At 37.7% G+C, this 19,161-nt stretch overlaps 1 protein-coding gene across 8 annotated transcripts in view; it reads left to right on the top strand.

Annotated features, from left to right (window-relative positions):
- RABGAP1L (RAB GTPase activating protein 1 like) overlaps positions 1-19,161 on the top strand; it is an 802,606-nt gene that overhangs the window by 490,860 nt on the left and 292,585 nt on the right. For all 8 annotated transcript variants that reach the window (XM_040446724.1, XM_040446725.1, XM_040446723.1 and 5 more), the window contains one exon: positions 10,772-10,846. In XM_040446724.1, the coding sequence (XP_040302658.1) occupies positions 10,772-10,846 (75 nt within the window). The remainder of the gene's footprint in view (positions 1-10,771; positions 10,847-19,161) is intronic.

The following is a 19,161-nucleotide window of genomic DNA, read 5'->3' as shown; positions in this document are numbered from 1 at the left end:
ACTTACCTTCACACTTACTTACACTGTTGTCTTTTTCCAATAAAAAAACAAGCTTTGTGAGAGCAGGTGTTTTGTCCATTTTGTTCACTGCTTAGACCAGTCTTTCAAAAAAACTCTCCACAAATACTTGTTGCCTCAAAGTGTTTGAAACTTAGGGAAGTTAACTAATTATTGTAAGAGGCAGAGGTGGAATTTGAAGTGTTGGCATTCAGATCCACTATTAGAAAACTTGCAAGTAAATTTTTTAACGAACAATGATTTTAGAACACTTTACCATAAAAAGCTACTGTCCTGGGTCCTATAGTTAGGGGCCGGTTTTATAGTTTAGAAGCGAATCTGAGAGCCTCATAACCATATTGCTTTTATAGGAAAACACATGCCGAATTTCAAAGAAAATACTGGTAAATGAACTGTTGATTACTATGGACTATCTGTACTGAATTCTAAAGGAATAGGAAGATATGTCATTCATAATGACTCTAAAGGCGGGGCGCCTGGGTGGCGCAGTCAGTTAAGCGTCCGACTTCAGCCAGGTCACGATCTCGCGGTTCGTGAGTTCGAGCCCCGCGTCGGGCTCTGGGCTGATGGCTCAGAGCCTGGAGCCTGTTTCCGATTCTGTGTCTCCCTCCCTCTCTGCCCCTCCCCCATTCATGCTCTGTCTCTCTCTGTCCCAAAAATAAATAAACGTTGAAAAAAAAATTTTAAAAAAAAATGACTCTAAAGGCTTGGGAGGAAAAGGAATACGATGAGGAATATTTGGTACTGAAAATTTTTATAAAAATATTGATTTAGTCCCAAATTTTAAAACTTTAAATTGTGGTGTGAGAATACATCTACATTACCTTTTCATTTACTTGGTATTTCTAATGTTTATGGCCCTTCTTAAAACTAATTATTCATTATTCTAATCACTAAAAATTTTGGTTTTGTTCATGAAAAACATTTTATATTGATTTGCTTTTTGTGGGCTAATTCAGAAATAAATGATGTCAACTTAATTCTGGATATCAGTGTGTGTGCATTCCCAAAGATGTATTTATATATTTCTAAGATATATAGATAAATACAATTAGATACAGATGTTATCTAAGAGGGTACACACACACACACACACACACACACACACACACACGCACACACACACACACACACAGTAGATCTCCATTATTCACAGATTCCATATTTGCAAATTTGCCTATTCACCAAGATTTATTTGTAACCCCCAAATCAGTACCCTTGGTATTTTTGTGATCATTGATTGATGTACCTCTCTACTGTGTAGAAAAATTTGAGACCTGATGTATACATTCCAAAGTTCACATGAAACCAGGTAATTGTCTGTCTTCTTGTTTCAACTCTCATTCTATAAATAAGAGTTCTTTTTTGAAGTTTAGTACGTCATTTTTGTGCTTTTGGTGATTCTGGTGTTGGTGATTGTGCTGTTTAAAATGGCCACCAAGTGTAGTGAAGTGCTGTCTAGCAATGCCAAGCACAAAACACAAGAAGGCCATGACGTACCATATGGAAAACATGTGTGTTCGTTAAGCTTTGTTGAGTGGTAGTAATGTTGCCCATGATTTCAATATGAACTAATGAACAATAAGTATCAAATAAAGTGTCTTTAAATAGAAATACACATAGACATAAAACAAGGTTATGGTGGATTGATTGACCAGGGGCTCCCAGAAGCCTAATCCTCTGTTTCCCCCTTTGGGGCATCGATTCAGTATCTGCTAATTCAGTGTTCACAGCAACTTTACAGAGCAAACAGCTGCAAGAAATGAGAATCTACTGTGCATAGGTATAATTTTCTCCAAGAAGAGTAGTTTCCAATGGTTATCTACCTATTTTATTTTATTTATTTATTTATTTTACCTCACTATTTTAATCACCTATGTTAAACTCCAGTGGAGCCTTGGTATGTGTTTTTCATATATCTGTTTTCTAGAGATGTCACCCAATTTGAAATCTTATCACAAATCATCGACTGGAAAATTACTAATAAGTAGTAAGCTTTTAAAAATTTTAGTTAGAGGGGCGCCTGGGTGGCGCAGTCGGTTAAGCGTCCGACTTCAGCCAGGTCACGATCTCGCGGTCCGTGAGTTCGAGCCCTGCGTCGGGCTCTGGGCTGATGGCTCAGAGCCTGGAGCCTGTTTCCCATTCTGTGTCTCCCTCTCTCTCTCTCTGCCCCTCCCCTGTTCATGCTCTGTCTCTCTCTGTCCCAAAAATAAATAAACGTTGAAAAAAAAATTTAAAAAAAAAACAATTTTAGTTAGATGTTTAAAATTATGAAATATACATTCAAATGAGAAAACATGATTTGTATTTCTGAGTTTTAAAAGTCAATAATAGAAGTAACATCCTTGTGACAACAGCTTAGGAAATACAGTATTACCAATATCTTTGGATACTTCCAGGTGTCTTCTCAGAGTCAATCTTCCTCCACCCCACCAGAGTCAGCCACTCTCCTAAATTTGGTGATTACCATTCTTCTACCTTCTTTAAATAAACCCACATCTCTGATTAGTTTATGACTATGTACTGAATACAACACAGAAAGAAAAATTTATGTTTTATCATTAAGTTCTGCGGTTGCTCACCCGAACTCTGCCACATTTGTCAACAATCACTAAGATCCAGAGTCTACATAGTAAGAGTAGCTAAGACCTCGAGATCCGAAGCCAGGCTGCCTGAGTTTGAATTCTAGCCTGCTGCTTACTAACTGGGCGACCCTGGGCAAGTAATTTAGCTTTTTGTGCCTCTGTTCCTTCTTCTATAAAATGGATGTATTGGGGCGCCTGGGTGGCTCAGTCGGTTAAGCGTCTGACTTCAGCTCAGGTCATGATCTTGTGGTGTGTGAGTTTGAGCCCCACATCAGGCTCTGTGCTGACAGCTCAGAGCCTGGAGCCTGCTTTGGATTCTGTGTCTTCCTTTCTCTCTGACCCTCCCCCACTTGTGCTCTCTCTTTCTCTCTCTCTCTCTCTCTCTCTCTCTCAAAAATAAATTAAAAATGTGAAAAAAAATTTTTAATGGATATATTAATAGTACTTAATTCAGAGGGTTTTTGTTAAGGATTAAATACATTTATATAAACACCTAAAACAATGGGCAGCAATTATCAATAAATGTTAGTGGCCATTTTACGGTCAGAGAAATTAATGCTAAAGGATTCTTTGCAAAGCCATGTGTGTTAAGTGCTATATTAAATAATCTTTTCTTTAAAGGTTACCCTAATTTCTTTTAGACCTCCAGGTGTCTTACGGTTCTTGTCACTCTGTGACGTCTTTTCATTTAGCTTTTTGTGGCACTATTTAAACATAGTTTTTCCTTGGTATCTCTTTTTGTCTCTTAGATTGTATGAGAACAGATCTCTTTTTAGTCTATAAATAAACTTACTTCCACATATTTTACACTTGGTTGTTTCCATGACATACTCATTTAAGGGCTCTTGGTGCCAAGAACAGTCCAAAGGCTGGTTTGTTTGTTTTGATTTCATTTTGGCAGAAGCTCATTGCAGGTAGTAGATGAAACTGTTTGTCTATCAGTCGCCAGTTCATCAGCAAATATATCAGTTCCTTTAGCACTGCCAAGAGCTAAATAGGGATATGTTTCAGAAGTTTGATCCTCTCTTGTATGCCCACATCACAGCCTCTCTGGCTTCTTAGAGTACATGTTCTGATTTCCTTTTCATTTTTTCCTGTGAATCTGAGCTTCCTTCCTCTTTACCTATAAGTGTGTTTGTGTGATGAAATAGACAATAGATACCTGTATGTTATCCATTCCTGGGACAAAAGAGAACTGTCATTCTGTGTTTCCTGCATCAACCTAGTAAAGGTTTGTGTGTGAGAGAGTATTTTGGGAGAAAGAAGATTGTAGATTAATCTTTAGACATAATTTAGCTGTAAGACTAAAATTTTCCCTAATGTTTTTAAGGTAATTCAAGATCAGTACTGGTTATTGTGTGTGTGTTTGGGTTGGTAAAGAAAGTCCCACTACCCTGTGGGAAATTATTTTCAAAGCTAGCATCCCACACTTTAAAAAAAAATCAAGTGTTTTCTATATTTATTTGATAAAGAACTTACATTTATAGATAAATGTTAGCACCAACTAGATTATGCCTTACAAATATCATTTGTTATGTCTAAGTTCTAGCCTGTAGTGAGCATGTTAATAAATATATTACATAGAGAAATTAAAAGTTCTCCTTCCCTAAACCCAGAAGTCATAGATTGAAAAAGATTAAACAAGAATCAAGATTTGTCAAAATGTCATCAAGAATTGTCATTTCTCTTGAGACTGTGGAGTCTTATCCCCCAACCCTTTTGACCCCCAAGGCAAATCAGAAGATAGGCCCTTCCATCGTTTATGGACCCAAATGCATAAATGTCTAAGAAGAATAATTCTGCACAGAGTGAGTCTAAATGATTGTCTTAGTCTCTTCAGGCTGCTGTAATGAAAATAGCATTCACTGGGTAGCTTGAACAACAATTTGTTTCCCATAATTCTTGAGGCTGGGAAATTCAAGATCAAGGTGCTGGTAGATTCAGTGTGTGGTATGGGCTTGCTTCCTGGTTCGTAGATGGCCGTCCTCTTGCCGTGTCCTCACATGACAGAAGAGACAAGGGAACACTCTGGGATCTTTTTTATAAGGACGCTAATCCCATTCACAAGAGCTCTACCCTCCTGACCTTATCACCCCTGGATGGCCCCATGTCCCAGTACCATCACATTTTGGATTAGGTTTCAACATATGAATTTGGGGGGGGGGGGGGGGACATACTACATGTGTTAAGCATACAGGCTCTGTATTTAAACAGATTTGGGTTGAAATCCTGGCTCTAGCTTTGTGTCTCTGCCCAAGTTGTTTACTTTCTCTAAACCTGCTTCTCTTATCTCATATGCTTTGTGTGAATTGATTGAGAACACAGAAAAGCATTTAGCGCAGTATCTGGCCCATAATAGAGGCTCTCTCATGCCTTTGTACATGCCTTTCCCCCGCAGCATGCCTAAGGAATCTCCGTATTCTTCCTTCAAGATTGTGAGGCCAAGTCTGCAGCAGTTCTGGTCCCATCCCTTTTTTTTCTTTTGTAAGATTAAAACAACATCACCTTGTGTTATGTCTTTCTTGCCTTTAACTCTGCTTCTTACACGATGATCTGGCCGCTCACCCTTTCCCTCTGAGCTCCCACCTCTCTGGCAGCGCTTCTCTCACTGTGCCTGGTTTCACTGCACACACCGAATCAATCCTTCCACGAGACTCTGAGCTGAGGTGCGTGGACCATGTCTTTTCATCGTTGCATCCACCTCACAAAGCACAGTATTTAATTACATAATAGATGCTCAGTAAATACTGGCTTGCTGAATGAGAAAGAATGAAATATGGCCTTTTGTAGCAACGTGGATGGAACTGGAGAGTGTGATGCTAAGTGAAATAAGCCATACAGAGAAAGACAGATACCATATGGTTTCACTCTTATGTGGATCCTAAGAAACTTAACAGAAACCCATGGGGGAAGGGAAGGAAAAAAAAAAAAAAAAGAGGTTAGAGTGGGAGAGAGCCAAAGCATAAGAGACTGTTGAGAACTGAGAACAAACTAAGGGTTGATGGGGGGTGGGAGGGAGGAGAGGGTGGGTGATGGGTATTGAGGAGGGCACCTTTTGGGATGAGCACTGGGTGTTGTATGGAAACCAATTTGACAATAAATTTCATATATTAAAAAAAAAATACTGGCTTGCTGAATGAATATAGAAAGTACTCTTGGGAACCCCGCCAGAAAAGTGGGCTATAGTTCAGAGCAGAGAGCAGAGACAGGGTGCAGCCACAGATTGTTTTCCCCCAAAACTGTTATGACAATGTTCAAATATATTAAAAAAAATTACAAAGAATTGTACATGAAGCATCCACCAACTCACCACCTGGGTTCTACAGTTAATATTTTGTTACATTTTCTTGATCACTTATCTGTCGATCCATCTACCTGCTATTCAATTGATCAATCCCTTTTAATATTTTCAGGCATTTGAAAGTACATTGCCTTTATATGTCTTTATACCTTATGCCTAATAGTGCAGCAGGGATATTATTAGCTAGAGCTCAATATTTGCTAACAATTTTCCTTTGCAGGTACAACTTCTTATCAGTGAAGTGTACAAATACTAGGAGTGCCGTTTCATTAATTTTGACAAATGCAAACTTGTGTCCAAGACATTGAAGCTTCGTCATGTGTTCGCAGTTCATCCCTGACCCTTCCCCCAGAGCAATCTTTGTTTTGATTTTTTTAACCCTGTATCACTTTGACTTGTATAACTTTATGTTAGTGGAACCATGGAGGAGAATCATTTTCATGTGAGATGTAGTTCACACAGTGTAATAGTTCTAAGATTCTTCCGTGCTACAGGTATAAGTAAGTGACTTGTCACTTTTTTTTCTTGCTGAGGGAGGAGTGTTTCATTGTATGGATATACCATGTTTATACGCTTCCCTGCTACGGGATACCTGAGGCTGCTTACAGTTTGGGGCTATAATAAATAAACCTGTTAGGAATATATCTCAACTCTCTATCAGTCTTTGTTGTATACATTTGCATTCATTTCTCTTGGGTAAATACGTAGATATGGAATTGCTGAGTCATAGGGTAGGTGTATATTTAGTTTTCTAGAAAACTGTCAATTTTACAAAGTAGTTTTACTATTTTACACTCCTACCGACAGTGTTTGAGAATCCAAGGATACTGGCATTTAGTGTATTGGTCTTTTTATTTTAGTTTCTGGTGGCTACATAGTAATATCTCACAGTGGTTCTCATTTCATTTTAATTTATTGTCTAATGATGTTGAACACTTGGCCATGGTCTTACTGGCCATTCATAGATAACCCTTTGTGAAATGTCTCTTCGGATCTTTTGTTTTTAAAATTGAGTTGTTCGACATTGAGCTGTAGAAGACCTTTATGTACGCGTTGCAAGACTTTTTCCAGATATGTTTGCAAATATTTTCCCAGTCTGTGGTTTACCTATTTATTTTTTTAACAGTGTCTTTTCATCATTAGAGGTTTTTAAAAATTTGATAATATATCAGTTTATTCTTTTATAGTTAGCACTTCTGTGTCCTGGTTAAAAGAACCTTTGCCTTTACCAAATTACAAAGATATTCTGTGTTTTCATTGAGTAGCTTTATAGTTTTAGTTTTATGTTTAGAACTGTGATAAGTCTGAAATTAATTTTTGTGTGTGAAGTAAGGTAGGGATCCAAGTTCATTTTTTTCCTCATATAGATATCCAACTATTTGAGCATATTTATTGAAACAATTTTCATATACTTGCAAGTTGATACATATAAACAATTTTATTTTCCTCATTGTATTATCTTGGTAACTTTGCTGGAATCAAATAATTTTATAAGCGTGCCTGTACTTGTAGGCTTTTTGTTGTTTACTGATTATTTGTCTACCCTTCTGTCAGTTTTATACTATCTTGAATATTGTAGTTTTACAGTGAGTATAGTAAGGGCTTCTCTCCTGTTATTCTTTGTTCCAGAATTTCCACCCCCACTTTATAGCTTTTTCTCCAATCTGTTCTCTGGGTTTTCTAGCCAATAAGACTCCTGTTTTATATCCAAGTTTTAGCCATCCGATGCAGTAGCCCTGGTGCCTGATGTTTAGCAAAAGCCATAAAGAATGGGAATTTTACCCAGTGTCGTTCCCTTCTTCCAAGTTTATTCTCCCCGCTAAGGTTCTGACTGCTTTTGTTTAGCTCTTCAGTGTCTTCAGGTAGCTGTTTTATATAATTGTCCAGACACAGTTTAAATTTGTTGCCAGAGGGAAGATTGGTCCAGTAGGAGCTGCTACTCCATTACAGACGTGGTGTAGAGACGGTTTTTAAAAGTCGGACAGAGCAAGCATCTGGCCAGAGATGCACTTAAAGTGAGGAATGGGGAGAGATTTGGTGCAAAGGGAGGCAAGTTTCAAATAAAAGGAGAGGATTCAGTTCACCTCAGTTAGAGAAGGCTTATACTAAAGCCAAAACAGTGCTTGGAAGGACTCCAAGGATATGAACTTGCTAGAATGCTGTTTTTTAAACTGTGAATCATAAAATCAATTTAGCAAGTGGTGTCTGAAAAGTCATTTTTGCTTCTAACCTAACTAAGATCCATAAAACAAGTAGAAAGTAAGATCATTGCATTACTGATGTGCACTTTTAGCCTCAGCTCTCTAGTTAAAGAATAGTCTGTGGAGTCACTGAATTCATACCTTCTCTGTCTGATGTATCATGGACCTTTATTTTCTGTTAGAGTTCTCTTGTAACACAAATGAGCATATAAACAGCACACTTGGGGCGCCTGGGTGGCGCAGTCGGTTAAGCGTCCGACTTCAGCCAGGTCACGATCTCGCGGTCCGGGAGTTCGAGCCCTGCGTCAGGCTCTGGGCTGATGGCTCAGAGCCTGGAGCCTGTTTCTGATTCTGTGTCTACCTCTCTCTCTGCCCCTCCCCTGTTCATGCTCTGTCTCTCTCTGTCCCAAAAATAAATAAACGTTGAAAAAAAAATAAAAAAAATAAACAGCACACTTCTCAGTAAACATTAACTATCCCTCAGTAAATAGATCAAACATTTGTTAAAATGATGTCAGGGTCGGTGAAGCATGGGCGGCTTTTGGAGATCCACAGTTTTAAAGAATCCTCAACTGACATCTTTCATGGGGAAGGGGAAGCCTTGAAAATATATTTGCCATTCTGTAACATGCTGTCTCCTCAACAAAGCCCAGAGTTCCTTGTTCCTTGTTCATGAAAAAGGAAGTGACAGAGCACCATCAGCAATGCTCCAAATTGGGATAGAATTAGAACCTTTTCCCTCTTTCTTCCTTTTTTGTTCCTTTTTCTTTTCTCTCTGTCTGTAATCCTTCTTCCAGTCCCTAATACACACACCCATGAGCTCTGGATAAAAGTACAAATTAAGCAATCAGAACTATAACTGTATAAATCAAAGAAAATTAAATAAGTAAAAGGATGCTAATGCATCTTTCAATTCTTAAAATTAGGCAGAGCTCTGGAAATTGGTGATAATGAAGAAAAAGCTCCTTTCAGATTCATTAGGTAATGTTTCCATGATCCAATTTTTCTCTCATTAGAAGAGAGTGTGATAATATCATCATTAGCAGAAGAAGGTTAAGAGAGAACAATAGTACTTCAAAAGACATCATTAGGAGGGTGAAAAAGGCAGGGCACAGACTAGGGGAAAATATTGGTAACACACGTGTCTGGCAGTGACTTGTAAACAGAATGTATCAAGAATTCCCATGAATCAACAGTAATAAGACAAACAACCTAATGAAACAAGTGGGCAAGAGCTTGAAGAGAGTGTCACAAAAGAATATATATCAGTTGCCTAAAAGTACGTGATGGTACACCCTACATCTTTAGCCATCAGGGAAATGCGAATTAAAACCGTAGGAATTAATAAAGAGAAAGAGACTGGCAGTATCGAGTATTGACAAGGACGTGAAGCATTAAATATTCATAGTTTGCTGGTGTGGGTGTGAAAACTGAGTTACCACCACTTGGACAGACACTTTGGCAACTTGTTATAAACAAGTTAAACAGATACTTGTCATTTCAACCTTGAACTTCCACCCCTAGGTATTTACCTAAAGAGAATGAAAATCTATATCCATGAAAAACCCTTGTGTATAGATAGCAGCTTTATTCTTACTAACCAAAAACAAAGAAGCCCAAATGTTCATCAGTGAGAGAACGGATAAACAGATTGTGGTATGTTTACACAGTAGAATAGTACTCATCAATGAAGAGGAATGACCTGCTAATGTACACAACCACATGGAAGAATCTCAGAAACATTATACTGAGTAAAAGAAGCCAGACACGAAAGAGTTTATATTAAATGATTACATTTGCATGAGAGTGTTTAAAAAAATCAAAGCTAATAATATGTTGTGAGAAAAACCAGATCAGGGGTTGCCTAGGGGAGGTGGTTTGACTGCAAAGAGGCATGAGGGATGTTATGGAATGATGGAAATATTCTTTAATAATGGGGTTACATAAGTGACCCAGTTCAAGGAATTGTGTGACTAATGTATGCTTTTCACTGAATACAAACTCTATTTCAAGAAAGTTGTTTTCTTTTGTTTTTTAATTAAAAAATGTTTCAGATCCGGTACTTTAACTACTTTGGCATATGGGAGCTACTACACTTCCCCTCCTCCCAGTGGTGACTCTTCCTAGTAATCTTTGATAACCACTGTCCTGGACAGAGACAGTTTTTAGACTCACAGAATCATAATGCATTGTATTAAATGCATTAAATAGAAATCCCCTCACTAAAACGAAGCACAACACGTAGATGGGATACATGGGATGGGATACAGATCCAGGATTCAAACAGCACCATCGGTATATTTGTCTTTGCATTAGAACTCCACAACTACTCTAGAACCTACCCACCCTCTTCTACCCTTTGCTCCTGCCTTCCATGGTTTCATTTGCCTGACTATAAACCGTAATGGATCTTTGAAAAGTAGGTGTTCTGAATATCTCTTTATTCCAAATTCTGAAGATGAACCTGGAGATAATGGGGCATTTAGAATTCCTTTATAGAAACTATATAGCATCTTTGAGGATCCCACTGTGCTTAAATGATTCACACATTTAAGTTGCAGTTGTGGTGCACAGCCTAGGGACAAGTTAAAGTAGTAGCGTGATGTTAACGTACATTAAAATCTGTGAATATTTACAGTATTTCTTTCTCTGTGTCTTTTCTCTAGGCCTACTCTGTCTACGATGAAGACATTGGGTACTGTCAGGGACAGTCCTTTCTTGCTGCTGTATTGCTGCTGCATGTAAGTAATTTTCCATGTGAGAAATGGCATGGTGCTTCCAAGTTTATTTTATTTTCTACTTGGTTTTCTTCTTCCTTCCCATTTTCCATTTATCTGATGGAGATTACACATGGCATGTCTTTTTTTAAAATGTACCTTTGGTGATAAAGTAAGAGATCTGATGTCAAGTACAGGACAGTTTCTCAATTGAATTAATATTGCTAGCAAGAAGGGAATAAATTGCTTATTTGGAGTTATTTTTAAAGAGAACCCTCTAGAAATAAAGAAGTCAGTGTAACTGCTCAAATATGAGCAGGACTAGGACCATTATGAAGGAATATGGCAAGGAAGTCTTCTCTTTTCTGCAGTTTATTTTTGTATACTCTCTTTCCTCTCAGTCACCTTCATTTAACAGAACATTTATTGATCATTGGTCTGTCAGTGCCGGGCTAGGAAGTGCAGTTACAAATATAAATAATTTATTATTTGTGTTCTGGAAGGCCTCATAGTTCAGGGTGGGACACCAGTACTATAGACACATACTTATTCTTTTTATTCTTTTTATGTGTCTTCATGGATTTTTCTGACGGTCACTAAAGACCTTATAGTATGCTAAGTGAAAGCAATACACAGAGTAAGAGCACAGAAAAGGAGAAAGGAGAAAGGAGAATTACCCAACCCAGCTCTGCCAGAACTTTCAGGAAAGACTTTCTGGAGGAGATGGTAACCTTGCCAAGACATAAATAATTTAGGTTGGGAAAGGGGAGGGGGGGAGTAGAGATAGCTAAACACGAACATGAACAAATGCATGGAAACACATAAGGGCACAGCATATAAAGGGAATAATATGAAATTACAGTTTTTGTTCAGTTACTGTCGGAAAATTTATGCTAGGAAGAGGTATGAGGTAAAAATGGTTAGATGGGCAGGGACCAGGGGTGCCTGGGTGGCTCAGTCGGTTAAGTGTCTGACTTCAGCTCAGGTCATGATCTCACAGTTTGTGAATTTGAGCCCTGCGTTGGGCTCTGTGCTGACAGCTCAGAGCCTGGAGCCTGCTTTGGATTCTGTGTCTCCGTCTCTCTGCCCTCCCTCCTCTCTCTCTCTCTCTCTCTCTCTCTCTCTCTCTCTCTCTCAAATAAATAAATAAACATTAAAAAAAATTTTTTTAAATAAAAAGATGGGCAGGGACCAAATTATAAAGACTCTAATCATGTCAAGAAATGTGGGCTTTATTCTAAAGCTAAGGAGGTGCCATTGATCCGTTTGAAACAAGGGAAAGATAGTGAGATGTTCATTTCAGATAAATTCTTCTTATACCTTGTAGAGGGTAATTGAAGGGAGCAAGCAGGAGCAGAGAGACCAGTTAGGAGATATCAGTCTAAATGAGACATGTTGAGAGCCAGAGAAAAAGAAGCAGAATAAGAAGCATGCAGGAGGCAAATTGGTTAAGTTTTATGGAAGGATTAACAAAGGAAGAGTCAAAAGTAATATGTCTAATTTTCTAGCTTTGGTGACTGAATTACTTGGATTTTTAGCTGAGAAAGAAAATAACATCCATTGAGATTGAATGGAGAAAAATGATTAGGAATTGATGATGAATTTTGTTTTGAATTCTTTGGGTTTGGGATATTTTGGGGACATCTGAGTGAAGCTGTCCGCCAACCAGTTGGATGCTGGAGACTGATGCTGGGGGGAAAATCACTGCTGAAATCATGAGAGTAGATGAGATCATCTAAGAAAAATAGAGTAAAACAGTATAGAGCCCAAGAACTGAATTCCAGATGTTGAAAGGATTGATGAGGAGGAGGAATTCTTGGCGGATTTCTGATTTCCAGGAAGGAAGAAGCAGTGCCGTCACATGTGGCAAAGAGGTCCAGCAAGTTTAAAACACAAACAAGCATTTCTTTTAGGTTTGCATTCTGGACATGAAGAGCGATTATAGTAGATTCGTGGTCCTGATTCTGATAACTTGATTCTAATGATGACAATGATGTATTGTAATAAATCACTTTATTTAACTTTGAGTTTGATATCTCCCTCCGTTGCATTATCATCTGTTTGTGGCCTTCTTGATCTTTTCCTTGTTATCCTCTTTCTTTGATTTCTCCATGGCCCATCTTCTTGGTATTCTCTGTGATAATCAAGCACTTCATGGCCACAAATTCCCAGGGCCCTTGTTCTGCTACAAAACCTACCTAGTGTCTAAAATAGCTCTCTAACACAAGAGGCTGCTGTAGGCAGTGACACTGATGTCTTCACCAAGGTTCAGAATCCCGTTTCTTCTAAATGTTTTGTTTTTTTTTAATGTTTGTTTATCTATCTTGTGAGAGAGCAAGAGAGTGTGAGAGAGAGCCAGCAGAGGAGGGGCAGAGAGAGAGAATCCCAAGCAAGCTCTGTGCTATCAGCACAGAGCCCAATGCAGGGCCCAGTCCCATGACCATGAGATCATGACCTGAGCCAAAATCAAAAGTCAGACGCCCAACTGACTGAGCCACCTAGGTGCCCCAGAATCCCTTTTCTTCCAAAAGGAGCCTTTATAATCACTCTGATGAGAAGCTAAACCTGAAGCTATGGGTGGTGAAACTTTGTCTTCTACAAAGTAATCTTTGCATATATCATAGTTTAGCATTTTAGACCTGTAGTCCTATTAAACACATTACAGTATATTGATTAAACTTCACAGAGAAGAACATCTTTCTGAGAAATCTGTTCTCACATTTAACAGAGGGTTAATTAAATATAAGTTCATATTTATTTGGAAATACCTTACCATGAGAAAAAGAGATAGTGACCCAAATAACTAGAAAGCTCAAAACCTAGAATTTTTTTCCTACATTATCTACCCTCATCTTAGAAGGGTCACGTGGCAAGCTTGCATTCTAAACATACTCACAAAGTTGCTTTCAAGCTGTATCACAAGATGGCTAGAAATTCAGTCTAGTTTCTCACACCTTGTATAATAACAATTATGCAGTTGTTGCCATTGCTTATAAAAATAACTGGAAATACAGAAATACCTACAGAATCTTTGAAGAAAAGGTCACTGGTATGCAGCATAGTGTTAATGAGAAGCATATTATTGTTGTTTTTAATTGAGAGTGTATGCAATGATTCTTTTAATCAGTATATTCCATTAAATGACCAACTCATCCATTAACCAACTCGAATAAGAGGAATCAACTGTAATTTTTTTCTTTTTCATATTTTTGCCTCTGTGGCGTAAGCAGGTAGAAGAATAAAGGCTAGCTTAAACAATTCATCAAATACGCTATCTCAGGTTCCAGGGAGATATGTTATTTGCTACTAACTAATTTTTTATCAGTTACATAAGCATTTGCTTCTTTTTGCTGCCAGACATCCTTTGGCAGCTCCATATTAATCATTGTCAGAATCTGCTTCTTTTCGGATACTGTCTTTTCCTCCCCCATGGTCATTTATATTTCACAGTCACTGCCTAAGAGAAGGGAAGATCAAAAATGAAAATATGTTCAAAAACAAAAGATTAGAATTTTTAAGGTTTTCCATTGTCTAAGTAATTTTAGGAAATAATTAATTTCTCTTTCTTGATACTTAGAAATTTCCAGATGCTTTGATAATAGCTTTGCAACTTGTAGTATTTTCAGCCGAAGAATTGTCTGTCACAGTAGATGCTATTATATCTATTGATAGAATTACAAGAAATTTATCATTTACGGTTGGAGAAGAATATTATGGCACACATTGCTTGTAACCATTATAGTGTTCATGTGCCTTTGATGTTAAATATGCAATAATAATCAGTGATATCATCATTATAGTATTAGTCATTGCTTATTTGGAAATATGATAAATGATATTCTTGCATATATTTCATTCTAAATATCATATAAACTATTTTAAATAATTTTAACCCAGTATGTTTTACTACCATACTTCTTGTCAAGAAGTTTAAAATTTTTTTTTCATTGAACATACATTTTTTTTAGACCTTCAGAAAATCATGTTCCTTTTTAAGGTTAAATTAGCGTATATATACTATTAATGGCAAGCATGGAAGCTTTCCAACTATAGAAAGGATTATTTTTGGATAATCCAGAATGTTTAAAACTATTGAATTAAAAAAACTATGGGCACAATTCCTCCAGAAACCAAAGGCTTTGTCTGACAAAGATATGCATACCCAGCAATTCCACTCCTAAATATATATTTTAGTCAAACTTATGCACATGCACACCAAAATTGTGTGTTAGAATTGTCCTCAGATCAGTGTTTATAACAAACACCTCAAACGTCTGCTGTTAGAATGTCTAATACTAGAATTGTAATTAGACATTAAAATGGAAAAATTGTGATATATTTAATAGAACACTATATAACAGTGAAATGAATGTTTTACACTACAATCAATGTGAATGAGTCATACAAACATAAGGTTTAGTAAGAAAGAAGAGTATACTTGGTATCATTTGTTATGTTTCCCTTTAGTGGAAAGTTCATAGCAGACAAAACTGAAGTCTATTTTTAGGATGCTACGTAGGTGGAAAATATAAATAACACCAATGAAGTGATTACTGATAAAGTCAGAATAGTGATTTCTTATTTATTCATTCATTCATTCATTCATTCATTCATTCATTCATTTTTGAGAGAGAGAGAGCACATGCGAGCCCAGGGAGGGGCAGATAGAAAGGGAGAGAGAGAATCTCAGTCAGGCGCCATGCTGTCAGACTTTGTGATCTCAAACCGTGAGATCATGACCTGAGCCCAAACTGAGTCAATGCTTAACTGACTGAGCCAGCCACCCAGGTAACCCAGGATAGTGATTTCTTGACAAATGAGGAGTCATTATTGGGAAGTGACATACCAGGATCTTCAAGAGTACTGACAGTACTCTATCTTAACCTGGGTGGTGGTTACATTTGTCTTTATAAATTATTTGGTTTCACTTTATGATCAAATTATTTATTAAAGCATACATTTAACTTTTATGCATTTTTGTGGGTTATATTTAAAAATGAAATAAGGTTTAAAAATTACAAGTTACAAATCCTTTAATGCAACTCCCCAAAAAGATAGGTTTAAGATAAGATTTAACCAGTGGACTTAAGAAATGAGAAGCAAAGCTACTTCTTAGTTTTATTAAAACATTTCTGCAGAACCGAAGATGGAAGATACTGAGTTCCTAGTGTCTTTATATGTATATGTAAGTAAAAGTACGTGTGCCATTATATTATTCAGCATTCTGCTACATGTGACATAACCTTGACTTAGAGTAGCTGAAATTTTTAATGAGCTGTATTTTTTAATAAGTCCTGTACTCCTAAATCATTTTTTTTCCTTAAGATCCAGGAAATTTTTCTGTTCCAAGTTAATTCTTGCTTCACTTCTTTTGAGCCATTTCACAACATCTCCATGTGCGTAAATACACTCAAGACATCTTACCTTTAAAAAACAGTCTCTTGATCTTCCCATTAACTACTGTCTTTGGTTTCTCTGCCCTTTCAAAGCTGAACTCTTTCATGGATAATGAAAGGCACAACTGTACATTTGAATTGTGGTTTAATACCTTTCAAGTTTCCTAAACTCTCTGAGCTTCAGCTTCTTCATTTTTAAAATGGAAGTAATATTATCATTCTTCTAGGATTTTTATGAATATTGAATACTTTATATTACTAATGAAAAGGGTCTTATTTTGTATCTGGCACAAAAAAAAGCATGCAACCATGGAATTAAATCCAGGCTTTACTTAATAGATGTGTAGTTATTGGAAAATCACTTAACTTCTCTGAACTTCACTAGTTAATATTTAACATGTAAAAATAATACACACCTTACAGAATTTTTATGAGGATCAGATGGAGTCATGAACGAACGCCTCTAATAATACTATTTGTTGCTATTTTTTTCTAAAATTGGTAATTATTTACTCTGCCTTTTCTTTTGGACCCTTGTCCCACTAGCTTAAATCGATTGCACACAGCAAACTAGTATGTTGTACAATATGTTTTATGGCTTATAGACATTTCATTTAAATATATTTTAGCATGTATTTGATTTAAAAGGAAAATGAACAGCTAGAAGTTTTCGTTTTATTTGCCTTCCGATTTGTAAACAAAATGAACACTCACAAGTTCATGATTTTCAGAGTTGTCACTAGCATCTTTCTTTGTTGAAGAAAACTAAAAATTAGTGGAATTTTCATTGCCTTCACGGAAAAACATAGATTTATTACAAAAATATATGAAACACCATCATGGATAACAGAACATTTAGTTTTATCCTAAATAAGGGGATTATTTTATATTAACATATAATTTTACTTTGAAACATATGTTGATGTATCTTACATCAGGTGAGCCTTAAAAACTTTGGAAGTACTTAGACCTGCTTTGTTTTATGGTTCATTGCAGAAAGAAGCAACGAAGCTTAGAGACTGTCTCCATTCAGTGTTAGTACAGATGGCAGATACTTATCAACATTTGTTACCAAACAATGATTACATCATGATTGAGTCTCAGATTACACATGTGAGTCAGGTCCTTAGTTTTGTATTTCATAGAGCCATGGATGATATTTTGATATCTTAAATTATAAGATGTTAATACTTATCTCCTCCTTTCCCCAATAAAACAGCACTGATTTTACGACAGAGATCCTATATGTATATAGGAAAGATGGGTATTCAATATTAGAGATCCCCATGCTCCAGATTCTTAATATTTTTAAAAAAACGTATATTGGTTGGCAGTTCTGCCTGATTTGGATCCCTAGTCAATGGGCCAGACTGGCCATGGAACGTGTTCTGCTTCGCTCAGACAGGGAAGGAAATTCCCAGTTGCTGAGCTTAGCCTCCAGTCCTGACCAGAGAATCCAAGCTACTATACATTCCATGTTATAGCCCTGCTCAGACAGAGACCCAAGTCAGAAGCCATGCCCAACTCTTGATCATAGCCTCTGGCCCTGCATAACAGTGACCCTGGGCAGACTCAAAACCTAGTCTACAGAACCACCAAGCCAGAGTGCCCAGCCTACAGTCTTGCCCAGGCTATGCTCCTACCCAATTGCTGAATACAGCCTGCAGCCTCACCTAGTTAGGAAACCTGGACAGTAATTTCACCTGAGCACAGAACACAGTCTCTAGCCTCACTCATCTGTGAGATAATAGCTGGAAACCCCTCTTGACCAGAGAGCCCAGGCAGTTACTCTATCCAACAGCAGAGCACAGTCAGTGGCTTGCCTGGTTGTGAAGCCAAGCCTATGGTCCTGCACAACTTTGAGATACGCCCCATGGCCCCACCTGAACACAAAGGCCAGCCAGCATGACCGTCTGGTCAGGCAGGACAACCTGAGGCCCCACTTGACCAGGGGCTGTTTCAGGGGCCAACCCACAACTCTGCCTAACTGGGGAGTCCAACCAGTGGCACCACCCTGCCAGGGAACGTGGCCTCTGACCGTGTTCATCTAAAAGTGATTGCAGAACCAAGCTAGTGGCCTCACCTAACCATGGAGCATTGCCAGCAGCCCCACCCAATCTGTGAGCCCACCCACTGGTCTTACTTGAATGTTTAGCACAGCCAGCAGGCTCACCCAACTGTGTAGCCTAGCCAGTACCATCCCCCCCCAGATCTCAGAGCATGAGCAGTGGCCTCACTCAACTGGTCTCTGATAGCACGCCCTGCTTTCCCACAGATGCTACTAACTAACCCATTAGTACTTAAGCTGAGCTAACTGGTGAAGGTCTTTTCATGCCAAAGCAAACCTGTAATGTGTGGAAGAGGAGACCACTTAATCAAGTGTGCAGGTAAAAACATAAGGAATCATGGATCATGAAGAATCAGGTAAACATGACACTACCAAAGGAAATTAATAAAGCTCAAGTGGCTATAAAGAAATGGAGGTCTATGAAATGTCTAATAAAGCATTCAGAATAATCCTTTCAAAGTTCAGTGAGCTACAAGAACACACAGATAACTAATTGAAGTTAGGAAAGCAAAATGAAGCCAAGAAAGAAATAGAAGCCATCACAATACAGATTCTAGAGCTGAAGACTACAATGATTGAACTGAAGACTTTAATAGACAACTACAACAGACTCAACCAAATGTAAGAAGGAATCCGTGAACTGGAAGATAAGTCATTTGAACTGTCACGTCAGAGGAGCAAAAAGAAAAAAATGAAAAAAAGTGAAGAAAGCCTACAGAACTTATGGGACACCATCACATGAAGTAATATATGCATTATGGGAATCCCAGAAGGAAGTGAAACAGGGAAAGAAAGTTCATTTAAAGCAACAATGGCTATACACCTCCTGAACTTGGGGATAGAAAAGGACTTCCAGATTTATGATGCCCAGGAGA

The sequence above is a fragment of the Herpailurus yagouaroundi genome, unplaced genomic scaffold (assembly GCF_014898765.1).
Source record: "Herpailurus yagouaroundi ecotype Mexico unplaced genomic scaffold, PumYag 195, whole genome shotgun sequence".
NCBI lineage: Eukaryota > Metazoa > Chordata > Mammalia > Carnivora > Felidae > Herpailurus > Herpailurus yagouaroundi.
This window is presented reverse-complemented; position numbering and strand designations above follow the sequence as displayed.